Source organism: Hyperolius riggenbachi, chromosome 5 (genome assembly GCF_040937935.1).
Source record: "Hyperolius riggenbachi isolate aHypRig1 chromosome 5, aHypRig1.pri, whole genome shotgun sequence".
Classification (NCBI taxonomy): domain Eukaryota; kingdom Metazoa; phylum Chordata; class Amphibia; order Anura; family Hyperoliidae; genus Hyperolius; species Hyperolius riggenbachi.
Window position 1 is genome coordinate 219,461,642 of NC_090650.1, and position 14,641 is coordinate 219,476,282.

The 14,641-nt window shown below is 42.6% G+C and overlaps 1 protein-coding gene across 3 annotated transcripts in view; it reads right to left on the reverse strand.

The window, feature by feature from the left end:
• The window catches only part of PTPN3 (protein tyrosine phosphatase non-receptor type 3), a 268,618-nt gene that overhangs the window by 81,905 nt on the left and 172,072 nt on the right, over nt 1-14,641 (reverse strand). For all 3 annotated transcript variants that reach the window (XM_068236673.1, XM_068236671.1, XM_068236672.1), the window contains 3 exons: nt 12,460-12,523; nt 7,449-7,621; nt 5,871-6,005 (listed from right to left, as the gene is read on the reverse strand). In XM_068236673.1, coding sequence (XP_068092774.1) covers nt 5,871-6,005; nt 7,449-7,621; nt 12,460-12,523 — 372 coding nt within the window. The remainder of the gene's footprint in view (nt 1-5,870; nt 6,006-7,448; nt 7,622-12,459; nt 12,524-14,641) is intronic.

A 14,641-nucleotide genomic window follows, 5' to 3' on the forward strand; every position in this document is an offset into this window, starting at 1 on the left:
TAATCTGCTCCCGGAAGTACGGTGAGCAGACGGACAACAAAGACTGGTTGCTGGATCGTCAGAGTAAGAAGGTTAATGTGACAGAGCGTGCCAACCCCGTCTAATCTGCTCCCGTTAGCATACGAAGGAAGTACGGTGAGCAGACTGACAATAGAGATTGGTTGCGCAGCTGCCGACAATATGTAATGGGACAATCACTCACCAATCCCGTATTACTAGGCCACTGTTGCCATGCAGGTCTCCTGCACTAGAGACTTCTGGAGGCAAATTCACTGTGTGCATAGTAAACGGTTAAGATTGGTTGGAGGTGCCCATACATATACAATCCCGATTGTATGTACAATCGGTAAACTAAAAATATTGATTTCGTGCTGGAAATCGGGTAAATTCACTGCCACCACTGTCTAGTTGAATGGAGCAGGCAGTCTCCAACTAGCTTCTCCTAAAAGGAAGAAACGGTTATTTACAACCTAGCAAATCAACAATTTATAAGAAAATAATAAAACAATGTGGTAGTATGACTCTGACTCTTCAGAGGGCAGATTCGTTGTAGCAACAATCAGATGACCAGAACAGGCACAAGACTGAACGATAAAATCGTTAAGTTTTATTCTAAAACTACATACACATAGCCTAATTTAGCCCACAGATAAATATATCTGTCCAGCAGAACAGATTCCTTTGATAGAAAGAGAATAGAGATGAAAAGAAATAGAATGTCTTTAATGTACAGTTCAAATACCGTTATTGGTAGTCCATGCGGCAAACAAAGTCCAGAATGGCCGATTGCGATGCGGCCTGAGGCCTTTGTGAGAAATCCAAGATGGAGGTTTTGGCCCGTGTCCTGGTGGGCTGGTCGATATGATGTTAATTCGACGTCAGATTAAAGGTGAAGGACCCTGGACAACCTGGGCCCAGTTAAGTTATACCCCTCAATTCAGCAAGGAGGAGTTAGGGGGCGTGGATCACACACCTCTTTGGAACATGAGATGTGCCCGCCCCTTCTCATGGACACAGGAAAATATCTGAATCATGATAGGTATACTATCTCCAAAACCGTACAGGTTATGTTAAATCTAATAACATTTTTAGGTCGATCAGAATTTATCAATAACAATTATATCAAACTTGAGGGGTCAAACCCCTGGGGTATTAGAGGGTTATTTTAAAACAGTCTTACTGCAGTTCTGGGAGTCCGATTGGTAATGAAAGCTCTCAGAGCCAGTGTCACATGAAGTCCAATAAACTCCGTGAATTTGAAGGACCTGCTATCTTGGTAGCACCAGAAATATTACAAAACTGTGCCTATTATTAAATATAGTTTTTAAGGTTAGTTGAACTTTTGGGAGTCAGGCCAGAAGTCTTTGAAGCTCGGACAGCAGGGCTACGTGTCAGATTCCCTGCTGAGATCGAGGCCGATCAGTCTGGACAAGACTGCTGTTTATGAGGTTCTGTCAGGCTGATATCTACCCTTCATCTGATGGATGAGCTATGTAACTACCGTATATTCCGGCGTATAAGATGACTTTTTAACCCCTGAAAATCTTCTGAAAAGTCGGGGGTCGTCTTATACGCCGGGTGTCAAGCACCGAGTGCACGTTCTTGTACCAGGCAGAGCTTTAAATGACGTACCGGGTATGCAGCCATGGCGGAAAGGTCCGTTTGCAAAATCTGTTTCAATGCAAAGTTTACTGCAATCCCGGAAAACATCTTGCGAGCAGCCGCTTCCGTGGATAGCAGGGCAGCTTCCTGGTTCGGGGGTCACCTGACTGTGACATGTGCGCTCACGCTGGAAGAGATTGCCGGAGGTGGAACACACTGAGTAGTGGAGCGCATACGTCACAGTCAGGTGACCCCCGAACCAGGAAGCTGCTCTGCTATCCACGCGAGCGGCTGCTCGCAAGATGTTATCCGGGATTGCAGTAAACTTTGAATTGAAACAGATTTTGCAAACGGACCTTTCCGCCATGGCTGCATACCAGGTACGTCATTTAAACCTCTGCCTGGCATAAAAACGTACACCCGGCACCTGACACAGACCCAGTGTGACCCAAAACTAGGAGGCTGCTCCGCTACTCATGCGAGCAGCTGCTCGCAAAAAGCTACAGAGATAGCAGAAAGTTTTACTTGACACAGATTTTTCAAATGGATCTTTCCCCTGACTGCAGCACCCGGTATGTAACGGCATGTTTTGAAGAGGGGTAGTCCTATACAGCGAGTATATCCCAAACTCTATATTTTAACTGGAAAAGTTGGGGGGTCGTCTTATACGCCCAGTCGTCTTATACGCCAGAATATACGGTACCCAGAAATGCTAAGTGACAAATTTCACACTTGGATGAGAGAGACGATGTGATTAGAAACAGCCAGTGTTTGCTGGCAGAGCCAGGAAGGAGAGTAGGAAAAAAAAAAGTTGATTTAAACCAAAAATGTCATTTTGGTTGTTTTGCAAAGAAACTTGCTTTTGTGACTCCATGATGCATTCGATATGACATATCGAAGGCGTCACACTTATGTTTATGAATTCATATTCCTTTCTTGTCAACATCCCTTCGTTCATTGGCTCCTTGGACAGTAGTTTCAGCTCTGCTTCAAACATACCTCCTGGGATACTTTCTTTAGAGACCATGGCACCAAAAGGCCTCAACGCGGAGTAAATACATGTAAAGGTGCCCACTAACAGGACAATTTGGATATTTATGAATGAATGTATGCACCACCCAGTGTGTTAGCCCACTAACAGGACTATTTGGATATTTATGAATGAATGTATGCGCCATCCAGTGTGTTAGACCATCCAGTGTGCTGGGACGCTCTCTCTTGATTTTTTCACATATAATTTTATTATATATATATATATATATATATATATATATATATATATATATATATCATATACTTTTTTAATTTTGTACATGTACTCTTCATCTCACTTATAAATATTTAATAGTCATAGCCTGAAATATAAATAAACGCAAAGATCAGATAGGTCACATAAGTAACAAGAATTATCATCCCATCAACCACATCAAGTCCATACAAATATATGGGAAACGAATAACCAATGCATGAGAATTGACGTGACTCTCTTTAGGACCCAGTGGAGGAAATCCACAAAGGAGGAGTGTACACAGCTTACTATATATTCCCAGCAAAGATGGCGGTGCACTGTTTAACAGGCTTTGAGAAAGGCGGCCAAGCCCGCTGAAACGCGTCAGCCCGAGGTTAAGCATACCCTCTGACCAACAAGTTTACTGGAACTACACCTGCTTTCACCTACAAGCAGCGCTATCCAGTCCACTACGATCGGCAGAGGAGCGTGACGTCATCGGATGTGAACCACCGAGACCTGGAAGTATTCGCCGCAAGCACTGGAACGCAGAGCGGCGATCAGGAGGCATAGAGAGTCGTAGAGCTGCAGGCCGGAGCTCCGACTCATAAAGGACATAAGGACACCTCTTACCAAATGGCTCCAAGGGAGTGTGAGTATATAGCGACATAGTTATATACATTTATGTGACACCAATCACGGAGGACTGCTTGGTATTCAGATAGAGTCCATTACGTGAAATGCGCATTATTTTAAGTGGAAGTATACAGACGCACAGAGTTTCTTGGTGATTTTTGCAGGACTTGGGACATATGAGATCTGGTTTTTATATATAAATAACTTTTTTATGGGACGTACTCTGAGGATCTCTTCTACTCCATAAAACTCCGGAGACTTAAATACCATTTTTGGAAGCTTTTTATATATACATTTTTTCTTTCTTTTTTCTCACACACTGGATGGTTTGAGTGTGAGTGTGTGTACATATGGAGTATAGTATTTGAAATTCTGTATTTGTGTTCATGTAGGATAGGTTGTGGTTTTAGGCGCAGAGACGCATACAGGGAGTGCAGAATTATTAGGCAAATGAGTATTTTGACCACATCATCCTCTTTATGCATGTTGTCTTACTCCAAGCTGTATAGGCTCGAAAGCCTACTACCAATTAAGCATATTAGGTGATGTGCATCTCTGTAATGAGAAGGGGTGTGGTCTAAAGACATCAACACCCTATATCAGGTGTGCATAATTATTAGGCAACTTCCTTTCCTTTGGCAAAATGGGTCAAAAGAAGGACTTGACAGGCTCAGAAAAGTCAAAAATAGTGAGATATCTTGCAGAGGGATGCAGCACTCTTAAAATTGCAAAGCTTCTGAAGCGTGATCATCGAACAATCAAGCGTTTCATTCAAAAAAAGTCAACAGGGACGCAAGAAGCGTGTGGAAAAACCAAGGCACAAAATAACTGCCCATGAACTGAGAAAAGTCAAGCGTGCAGCTGCCAAGATGCCACCAGTTTGGCCATATTTCAGAGCTGCAACATCACTGGAGTGCACAAAAGCACAAGGTGTGCAATATTCAGAGACATGGCCAAGGTAAGAAAGGCTGAAAGACGACCACCACTGAACAAGACACACAAGCTGAAACGTCAAGACTGGGCCAAGAAATATCTCAAGACTGATTTTTCTATGTTTTTATGGACTGATGAAATGAGAGTGAGTTTTGATGGACCAGATGGATGGGCCCGTGGCTGGATTGGTAAAGAGCAGAGAGCTCCAGTCCGACTCAGACGCCAGCAAGGTGGAGGTGGAGTACTGGTTTGGGCTGGTATAATCAAAGATGAGCTTGTGGGGCCTTTTCGGGTTGAGGATGGAGTCAAGCTCAACTCCCAGTCTTACTGCCAGTTTCTGGAAGACACCTTCTTCAAGCAGTGGTACAGGAAGAAGTCAGCATCCTTCAAGAAAAACATGATTTTCATGCAGGACAATGCTCCAGCACACGCGTCCAAGTACTCCACAGCGTGGCTGGCAAGAAAGGGTATAAAAGAAGAAAAACTAATGACAGGGCCTCCTTGTTCACCAGATCTGAACCCCATTGAGAACCTGTGGTCCATCATAAAATGTGAGATTTACAAGGAGGGAAAACAGTACACCTCTCTGAACAGTGTCTGGGAGGCGGTGGTTGCTGCTGCACGCAATGTTGATGGTGAACAGATCAAAACACTGACAGAATCCATGGATGGCAGGCTTTTGAGTGTCCTTGCAAAGAAAGGTGGCTATATTGGTCACTGATTTGTTTTTGTTTTGTTTTTGAATGTCAGAAATGTATATTTGTGAATGTTGAGATGTTATATTGGTTTCACTGGTAAAAATAAATAATTGAAATGGGTATATATTTGTTTTCTGTTAAGTTGCCTAATAATTATGCACAGTAATAGTCACCTGCACACACAGATATCCCCCTAAAATAGCTAACACTAAAAACAAACTAAAAACTACTTTCAAAAATATTCAGCTTTGATATTAATGAGTTTTTTGGGTTCATTGAGAACATGGTTGTTGTTCAATAATAAAATTATTCTTCAAAAATACAACTTGCCTAATAATTCTGCACTCCCTGTATAGGAATACAGATTTATGTATATATATTTTTAGATATTGCGCATTTATTGTGTATATAATAAAGGAGGTTCATCTCAGGAACATTATATAATCCCTGCATATCTATTGCAACTGCAGAATTGACTGTAATTTGTGCCTTTTAAACGGTCTGTATTCAAGTCGACAATTATATGTTTACATGGAATTATTAAAGTAAAAATGTATTATTATATCTTATTCTTTGTACCAATATCAGTTATTACCAGCGCTACCTGTTAATTTACCTCTATAAATTATGCTGCAGGTGCTGAACATACTGTAGTTGTGATAAAGTATTGACGTGACAAACTTTACCACTTCTCTCTACTGAAGCTAATATGATAGGCCACTTTACAGGTGGCTTATGCTAAGTGCTGAGAAAGCACAAACTGGCCTACTTACCAATTAGGTGTAATTGGTGGTGAGCGGGACGGAAGGCTTTTGGTCTCAAGATTTTCTGCAGACACAGATCTTCTTAAATCTGTGTTCCATACCATGCCACCAATGACTTTTCTGCAGAGCTGACTGCTGGCAGACCTGTAACAGTAACACATCTCTGAATTATATCAGAAACACCTGAAGAAAAAGAATGTTCACTTCAATAACTATAAATATAGCATTCAGATGTAGCTTTCACAGCTTTGACAATGTGTCATTTTGGGAACAGTGTGACAATTTGTTAAATAAGATCATCAATTTAAACACTGGCAGCTTCCATTCAAGTTGCTCAGACCATTCATGTCAACAGAGTTCTTCTACCCTTTACATAACAAAAAGTGAACATCAAATTAAAGAGCAACTGTAGTAAAAAAATGATTTTTTTTTTTTACAATATTCACGTACAACTTTTTTCAGTGTTTGCCCATTTGTAAAATGTTTCCTTATGTTTATTTACTGATATTACAGAAGCCAATACAAATAAGGGCTGGTTCAGACGGACGTCTGCGTAGCGTCGCGTCTGGGGGCGTTGCGGCGGCTGCGCGGTCAGGCTTTCAGTAGCCTTCGGTCGCATCATGATGCGGTCGCGTTTTTTTTTTCCCGTAGGGGAACATTAGCCGTCGCGGTTGGCCGCTCCCTGGAAGCTACATGTTGCTTCCAGGGGCAGCCCGAACGCTCGCGAAAATCGGGACCCGAACGCCGCGTTCGGGTAAAAGCACGCAAAAGCTCGGTGTAAACGCTCCCATTCACTTGAATGGGAGCGTTTACCGCGACGGTCCGAACGCTTGCGGTAAACGCTCCGCAAGCGTCCGTCTGAACCAGCCCTTATACCTGGTCTCCCAGAATGCTCTGGGAGGAGAATCCTGCATATCTAAACAGCCTAGGTTAAGCATCACTGGAAGGGTGGGGCTACATTCAATAGACAGATATAGGAACTGTATCTGTTACTGAAACCAGGGAAATTACTGTAAAAGTGGGGATCATGAATCACTGCATTCTACTACAGTGCCTCTTTGAAAGAACCAATAGATACACATATATTAGCTATGATGGTAGTGTTTTCTTTGGCCGAATGCTGCATCTTTCTTAAGGTAGCCACACACGATACAATAAAATGATCCGATTTTACGGCAATTCGATAAAAATGATCGGATCTCCCAAATTTCACGTTTTTTTTCGATTTTTATCTATCCGGAAAGCCATTTTTCTTCAATCTCTCTAAAGATTGTATGGTGTGGGTTAGATTGTCAGTTTATTAATATACACACCCAAGCAATTTTCTCAGAGTTACCAATCATTTTTATCATAATTGGGTAAAAAATTGAACATAGGTGTGTGGTACATTGGTCATATTTTTGAAATGTTACAATCAGTCAGAAAAATTTATTGCAATTCTTAAATTTAACAGATATTTTAAAAATTGTATGGTGTGTGGCCACCTTTAGTGGGGGGTGGGGCGTAGAGAGAGTGTCTCCAGGAACCCTACAAAATTGTGTTGTGTGAAGAAAAGAGATAGATAGTAAGCGTGAAAGTGTTACTCACTTAGCATGGTTAATGTTTCCCAGTGTCCAGTAGTTAGATATCAGTTGCTTTTCATGAGGTAGTGATCTCCTGGTCTGAAAGAAGGCATGATGTTCCACACAGGATTTCCAAAGGTTTTTACACGCACGGTAGTTTAACATATTAAAAGCGACAATTTGGTCTCTACATTCATTCTGAAAAATACATGGATAGGTAAATAACATTAATAGAAATCTAAACTGGTGGAATTCAATTAACAATATTGTGGAATGACCCTCTAAATTACCTAACAGTCTGTCTAAGTATGTATTCCTCATATATTGCTGGCATTCCATCAGCATGGTATCATAAATGTAGTCTCCTCCCCTCAGTACAAGGCCAACATATCATTTAGTGCACTAACAGAGAAAGATAAATGGTTATATGATACAGAGGTGTGTAATATAACCGGAGGTATAAGATTATCTCAATAATCAAGTGCCGACCACCAGTGCTGCATATTTCTCTGTTCTCTGACATGGACTTTGTGTGAAGAGTGGGATTTGTGTAATTCTCCAGCTCAAGGTAGACCATGCCCCTCCTGACTGACTCTCCCTAATCAAAATCCTGATAGAATACTGGTCACTGGTTTGCCTTAAGTTGACGATACACTATACAATACTTTTGCCCAATTGGTCATTCAAACATCTAATTGGGCATACATTGTGGCTCCCCACCTTACCAAGAATGGCCTGCGATCGACATTCCATGATCAGAATAGGCAGTTTTTGCTGTGACCGACCCTCAATTTCGTTCGTAATGCCGACCGAGGGATGACTGTTGCCGCGGTAAATAGTGTATGGTTAACTTTAGTCTTCGACTGCTGGCACAATACAAAATCACAGCTCACTCCACTACTGTTCTCATCTAGCTGTTATGGCTTCTTGTCACAACTCTGGCTAATCCTTTTTTTAAGATGAATCAAACATTGTCAGTTTTATAAGCAGGCTGAGACCCACTACAGCTTTGGCTACTGTAGCCACTGAAGCCATTGTTCTCTACCAAACTGCTGTAAGCAGCGTTTTGCAAGTGCTGCTAGTGCGATCACCCCCATTAGTATCCACTGGCAAAGTGCTTTGCTGATCGCCGGCAATTAGCAATCACTGTCAAAGCACAAATAGTAGGTTCCAGCCCATAAACAACAAATGTAACGAGAGGGATATGGAGGCTGCCATATTTATGTCTTTTTAAGCAATACCAGTTGCCTGGCTGTCCTGCTGATACTTTGCCTCTAATACTTTGAACCATAGACCCTGAACAAGAATGCAGCAGATTAGATGTTTCTGACATTGTTGTCAGATCTAACAAGATTAGCTGCATGCGTGTTTCTGGTGTTATTCAGAGTCCACTGCTGTCAAATAGATCAGCAGGGCTGTCAGGCAACTAGTATTGTTTAAAAAGTAATAAACACGGCAGCCTCCATATGCTTTTTCCTTCAGTTGTCCTTTAAATAGGCTGTTTCACAGCTTAGTATGTAAACTACCGGTTGCTAGTTTCTCATAAGAAACAAGGCTTCTGCAGTTGCAATTTCTGTTTATAAAATATGGCAGCCCAGTCTAAGAGATTCGCAGAGTCGGGATTCTGCTTCATTTTGCATTATTATCCTCTTCAAGCTGCAAATGCACCAGGACCCTGACTGAATTCTCAGAGAAGACTAAAGCCTCATGTACACCTACATGGACTGATGCCCACAGGGATCAGGAATCAATCCCTCAGGTGACAGTTCCGGGCCCATTTTTGTACAGGCTAGCAATGCTTTCTGTTGCTATGGAGGGGATGGAGGAGGAGAGGTGGTGGTCTGGTACACAACAGAGTGGGTGAGGTAAGTAGGTGAACAATGCCATTGGCCTGTGCTCAGCTGAGATGATCTCCTAAGCTGATCTCTCTCCGATGCTTCGAGTGTAATCGGAGGCTGCTGTACACATTCTAGATTCTTAGCAACGGCAGCCCCAACTAACTGACTTGACAACCATCTACTGAGTGCACAAGGCCAGATTGTGCTGGGAATAATCAAAGATTACAGAGGTCAGCTGTCAGTGATCTAACATAGCGGATCACAAATAATTTTGTCATGGCGTTTCCAAACCATCTTTCTGCAGAAGTTAATTTTAGTCAGCAATTGGCTGACAAAAAATCCAGCATATATGTGCCCACTATAGATCTAGATCATTGCATTGCTTGTGTGTTTGGTGCAAGGCATGGATCTGATCATTTGGATGATTGGACATTTCTCTCTGTTGACCAGCTAAGTGCAAAGATCATTACTTTGAATGCAAAAGTCTGTACAACCAGAAGTGGCCATTATAGAGGCTCCTGATTGGGTTATTTTATGCTGATTTGACGCCAGCTAATTATGAAGTTTATATAAAGATTAATGTCTAGCATTGAGTGCCTACAATCCTAGGAAAGCATCTGTGCATGGAACACCGTTGATTGCCAATGAACAATGCAATTGAATATAATATCTTAATTCTACAGACTGTATGCTTGCAGAAAATATATAGTTTAAGGATCATTAATAAACCTAATGTGTACTTTCTTTTTTTGTATACAAAATATTTTATAATTGGCTTGACCATGACTATCAGAGGGAGTGAAAGTTAGGCAGCACAAGGGTTAGATCAGTGCTTTTATATATCAAAATATGTTGAAGATAGCGTTATTCAAATCATCTTCTTAGATACTGTTAGCTTGCAGCCATACTGTTCGCAAATTGAAAATGATGACAAAGATATTATATCATGATTATTATTATGGAAAACACTGAATCACTGTCTCTCTTTAAGTAGCTTACAATCTAATGTCTCTACCACACTCTAGGAACAAGATTTTTGGGAAATCCATTTAACCTACCAGTTTGTTTGGGTTGTGTAAAGGGGCCCTTACACCTAACGATTTTCCCGCCGATATACGGCCGATTCGATCACAGTGCTCGAATCGGCTGTGAAATCGCCGCGCACACCGCTGACAGAACAATCGATTTCCGTCCGAAATCGATCGTTCCCGTCGATCCGTCGGTGCAGAAGATTTTTCTCGATCGCCGGCGGGTCGGGAGTTCGAATTCCCGACGACTGACGCAATACAGCGGGTATACATTACCTGTTCCGGCCGGCACGAGTCCCCTGGTCCCCGCTGTCTTCTTTCCGCGCTGGGTTCCGGACCAGCTGCAGCTACACAGAACATCCTGTCCCGGCAGGAAGTTTAAACAGTAGAGCGCCCTCTACTGTTTAAACTTCCCCTGGACAGGAAGTTCAGTAGCTGCAGGAACGGTCTGGAGCCCGGAGCGGATAAGAAGACAGCGGGGACCAGGGGACTTGCGCCAGCTGGAACAGGTAATGTATGCAAAGGGGGGGCGGCAGCAGCAGCAGCTCCACAGATTGTAATCGGTTTCAGGCTGAAATCGATTCACGATCTGTTTGCAGTAAAGGTGGCCATACAATCCCTCTCTGATCAGAGAGGGATCTATCTGTTGGTCGAAACTGATGGCAAATCGACCAGTGTATGGCCACCTTAAGGGCTGGTTCACACGGGCGTCTGCTGAGCTTTTGCTTGGCATTGCGTTCAAACGCCAGCGTTTAAAAGCTAGCTTTTGAAAGCTTTTGAAAAGCGTTCAAGGCTAGCAGTTCTGGTCTCTGCTATTGTTTCCTCGCGTTTACTGCCTCTGAAAGCAGCATGTTGCTTTTGAGACTAGACGCAACGCTGGGATCTACTGCCAGGCTTTCATGAAAGCCTGCAAAAGCCAGCTCTAAACGCTCCCATTCACTTGCATGGGATGGCAGTAGATCCCAAAAAACGCTGCGTCTGAAACGCTGCGTTAAACGCCACAAAAACGCCCGTCTGAACCAGCCCTTAGGAAACCAAAGCAAAGGCAAACATCAAAACAATACAGAAACATCACACAGATAGTGGCAGCATTCTGGTATACTGGACAGATTGCTTTGTCTTGCAGCATTAAAGTCCAGTAACAATCTGGGCAAGGACACTATCTGCTTGGAGTTTGTAATAAAATAGCTAAAACAGTTTATACAGGAGGGACTTAACTTCTCCCAAGGAACGCCCACAAGTAAGGTTGAAATTCACTGTTCGTTTCACAGGATAGCCCACATCTTCAAGTCAAAATATTAAGTGTCAAAATCTATGCCTAGAGCGGCTCTGATGAGATGCAGCATACATTTTGTAACACCTATTTTGACTTGAATAAGTGTATTATACCATGAAACGTGTCATCCTGTGTCTTAATAATGCTGTTTTGACCTTGGAAGGGGGAGGTTAGTTACCATTCCTCCTTGTTTTTTTTAAAAACAGTTTTTAGCTATCTATTATTGTTGGTGCCTCCTCACCTAGTATTAGTATACCCACTTTGGTGGTAGGTTTGGGTTTTTATCCTTCCCTCATACCTTGGAGTAAGATGGCGTGTTCTGACTAGATTGTATACAAGTATGTGTTCTAGATCTGCTTACTGGTTGGTTGTCTCTTGGATAGCCCCAACTTTGTGAGTATCCTACTGTATACCACGGTGGCACCGACCACAAGCCTCTTGGGAGGTTCAGTATATGTGTGTGTATGTGTCTGTCTGGCATTGTGAGGATAGGGATATACTCCCTCACTAAAGCTGGCCATACACTTGCCCGATTTCCCGCCGATCGACAGCAGATTTGATCACTGGGATCGAATCTGCTGTCAAATAGTTCGCGCTAAACGCACCGGACCGATTGATTTCCTCCTGATATCAATCGGTCCGTCGAACGCGCCGTGTGGGAAATTACCATCGATCGCCCGCGGGTAGGGAGCGCGTCGCTTGCGGCGTACAATTCGGGGCCTTTCGACGCAGGTATACATTACCTGAGGCTGGCTCCCGGGCATCACTCTTCCTCCCTGGCCTACTACACATTTAGATAAAGACCTGCCTCTTTGTGAAATTGTGTTGTCCTAGATTTTTAATGCTTATAAAAAAGTAATATGCTGTAGCAGTAAAATAAGAAAAGTAGCTTACGTGCTTTTGACGCTGCTGTATGAAAAACCTTTTCCTTTTAAAAGATATTTTGAGAATGTTTACCCTAGAGAGAGAAAACAAAGACAGATTTATGATCAGCACCTACACTTCTGCAATGACAATACCCAGGATCAAGGTAGTGAAGCAAGCTTTAAGTTTTAAAGTGAGCCTGTTTATAGACAGAAATACAAGATCAGCCACTTCAGATGTTCTCAGAGGTGGTTACAGCAATTGTCTTGCTGTTATGCCCAATTTATTGCTTCACAGCCATTATCCAAGCAAAATACTTCTACATTTAAAGACTTTGGCTCAGTATAAAAGGAAACAATGAATAGAACACAAAGGCCAAGGAACTAGCATCCATATTTGAAGTATGACAGGTTCACTTTTGTTCTCAGATAGGCTGCAGAGAGCAAACTAAACTCTAGAGTGCTTGATTTTAACTTGGTTTCAAGGAACATTTACCACATATAAAACATTTTGTATGGTTCTGCTTGAGTCATGTGATTTACCAATGATTAACTGCGGGGGCGTAACTATGGGGAGCAGCCCCTGCGATGACACGGGGCCAAGAATTGTAAGGGGGCACCAACTCTTACTTCACTCCCTCTTATAAAGGAGTCCATCCTTAAGATCAGGTGTGGCTAACTTGTTATGGGTGTGAAGAGTAGGAGGTCCAAACTTGACCCATTGTAAGACTGACCAGCAGGCTGTCTGGGCCACAAAGGGTAGAGAAGGGAAAGGGTGTGAGCATTAGGGGGCCTCATCAAAGTTTTGCTGGGGGGAGGGGGGATTTATAGTTATGCCCCACTGGCTACATTATACTGACTATGAGGATGGAAACAGACAACAGTGACATTGGACTGTAAAAAATACAGTGGAACCTTCCTTGGTTTATGAGCATCATTCTTATCGGAGACATGCTTGTAAACCAAAGCACTCTCATATCAAAGGAAATTTCCCCCCAAGAATTAAGGGACACTCAGATGATTCACTCCACAATCCCAAAACATGTATAGAAACATGTATTGAAAATAATCGTGGCTGGCAGAAAAAAGAGGATGAGGGCTATTGTGTAGGACGACTTTCACTATAACAGAATCATTGCTAACTGTTGGCTTACCCAAATATTTTTCTATGAGTGGCTTTAACAAGGAACTTATCCAATGACACTTGCTTTTGCCTCCTTTTGAGGATTTCACGGAAACGGGACATTGCCCAGTCCCTACACTTAAGTACAACTCTGCGGTGTCAAACAGAGAAGAACCATCGGCTCAGCTGTGATGACTATATGTACTGTGCTTGTATATCAAGATGTTGCTTGCTTCTCAAGTCAAAATTTAAAAAAAAAAATGTTGCTTCTCCTGGAAAGCGCTTTTAAACCAAGTTGCTTGCAATCCAAGGTATAGCTGTATCACTTTATCCAGATACATGTTTAGTAAATAATGGTTACATTAATTTGTAAATACAACCTGAGCCAGGTTGGGGCAAAGGCAAGGGAGGCAACGTCTTAGAAGGACAGGGTTGGATGCACACATATTTCACCAGTAAGCTGAAGTAAAATCCTCAGTTTCACACATCCACACAGCATCCCTGTTGTGTCAGTCTTCTAACACAATGACACGCTGTCCAAATTTAAAATACGGTACATGTTTGCCTTTACTTCCACTTTAAAGCTCTACTTCATCTTACAATGATTTAGGCCCCTTTCACACTTAGGGCTTGATTCACTAAAGCGTGCTAAGTGTTAGTACGCCAGTGAAAAGCCCCTTAGCACGTGCAAAGTGCCTTTGCACACGCTAATATGCGCGCAAAGGTTTGTGCATGCAAAAGTTTGCGTGCACAAAGTTTAAGTGCTACGCGCGAAACGTCGCACCGTCCATGTGTAAATTGCCTGATAAGCGTACTTTGCACGCGGACGGTGCGACCTTTGCACGCAGACCGAGCAAACTACTTAGCACCCTAGTTTGCAAGTGCAAAACTTTTAGGCGTGCTAACTGTGTTAGCACACTTTAGTGAATCGAGCCCTTAGTGTGCTGCAGTACTCTTCCTTGCCGCAGCTTGTCCCAAGGGCAATGCAAGTCAATGGAACATGTTACAGTTCCTGTGATGCACCACAAGTAGTCCAGCTGACGCATGTAACAGGTTAGGATAGGGAGAGGTCACAATTTGAGTGTGCCTT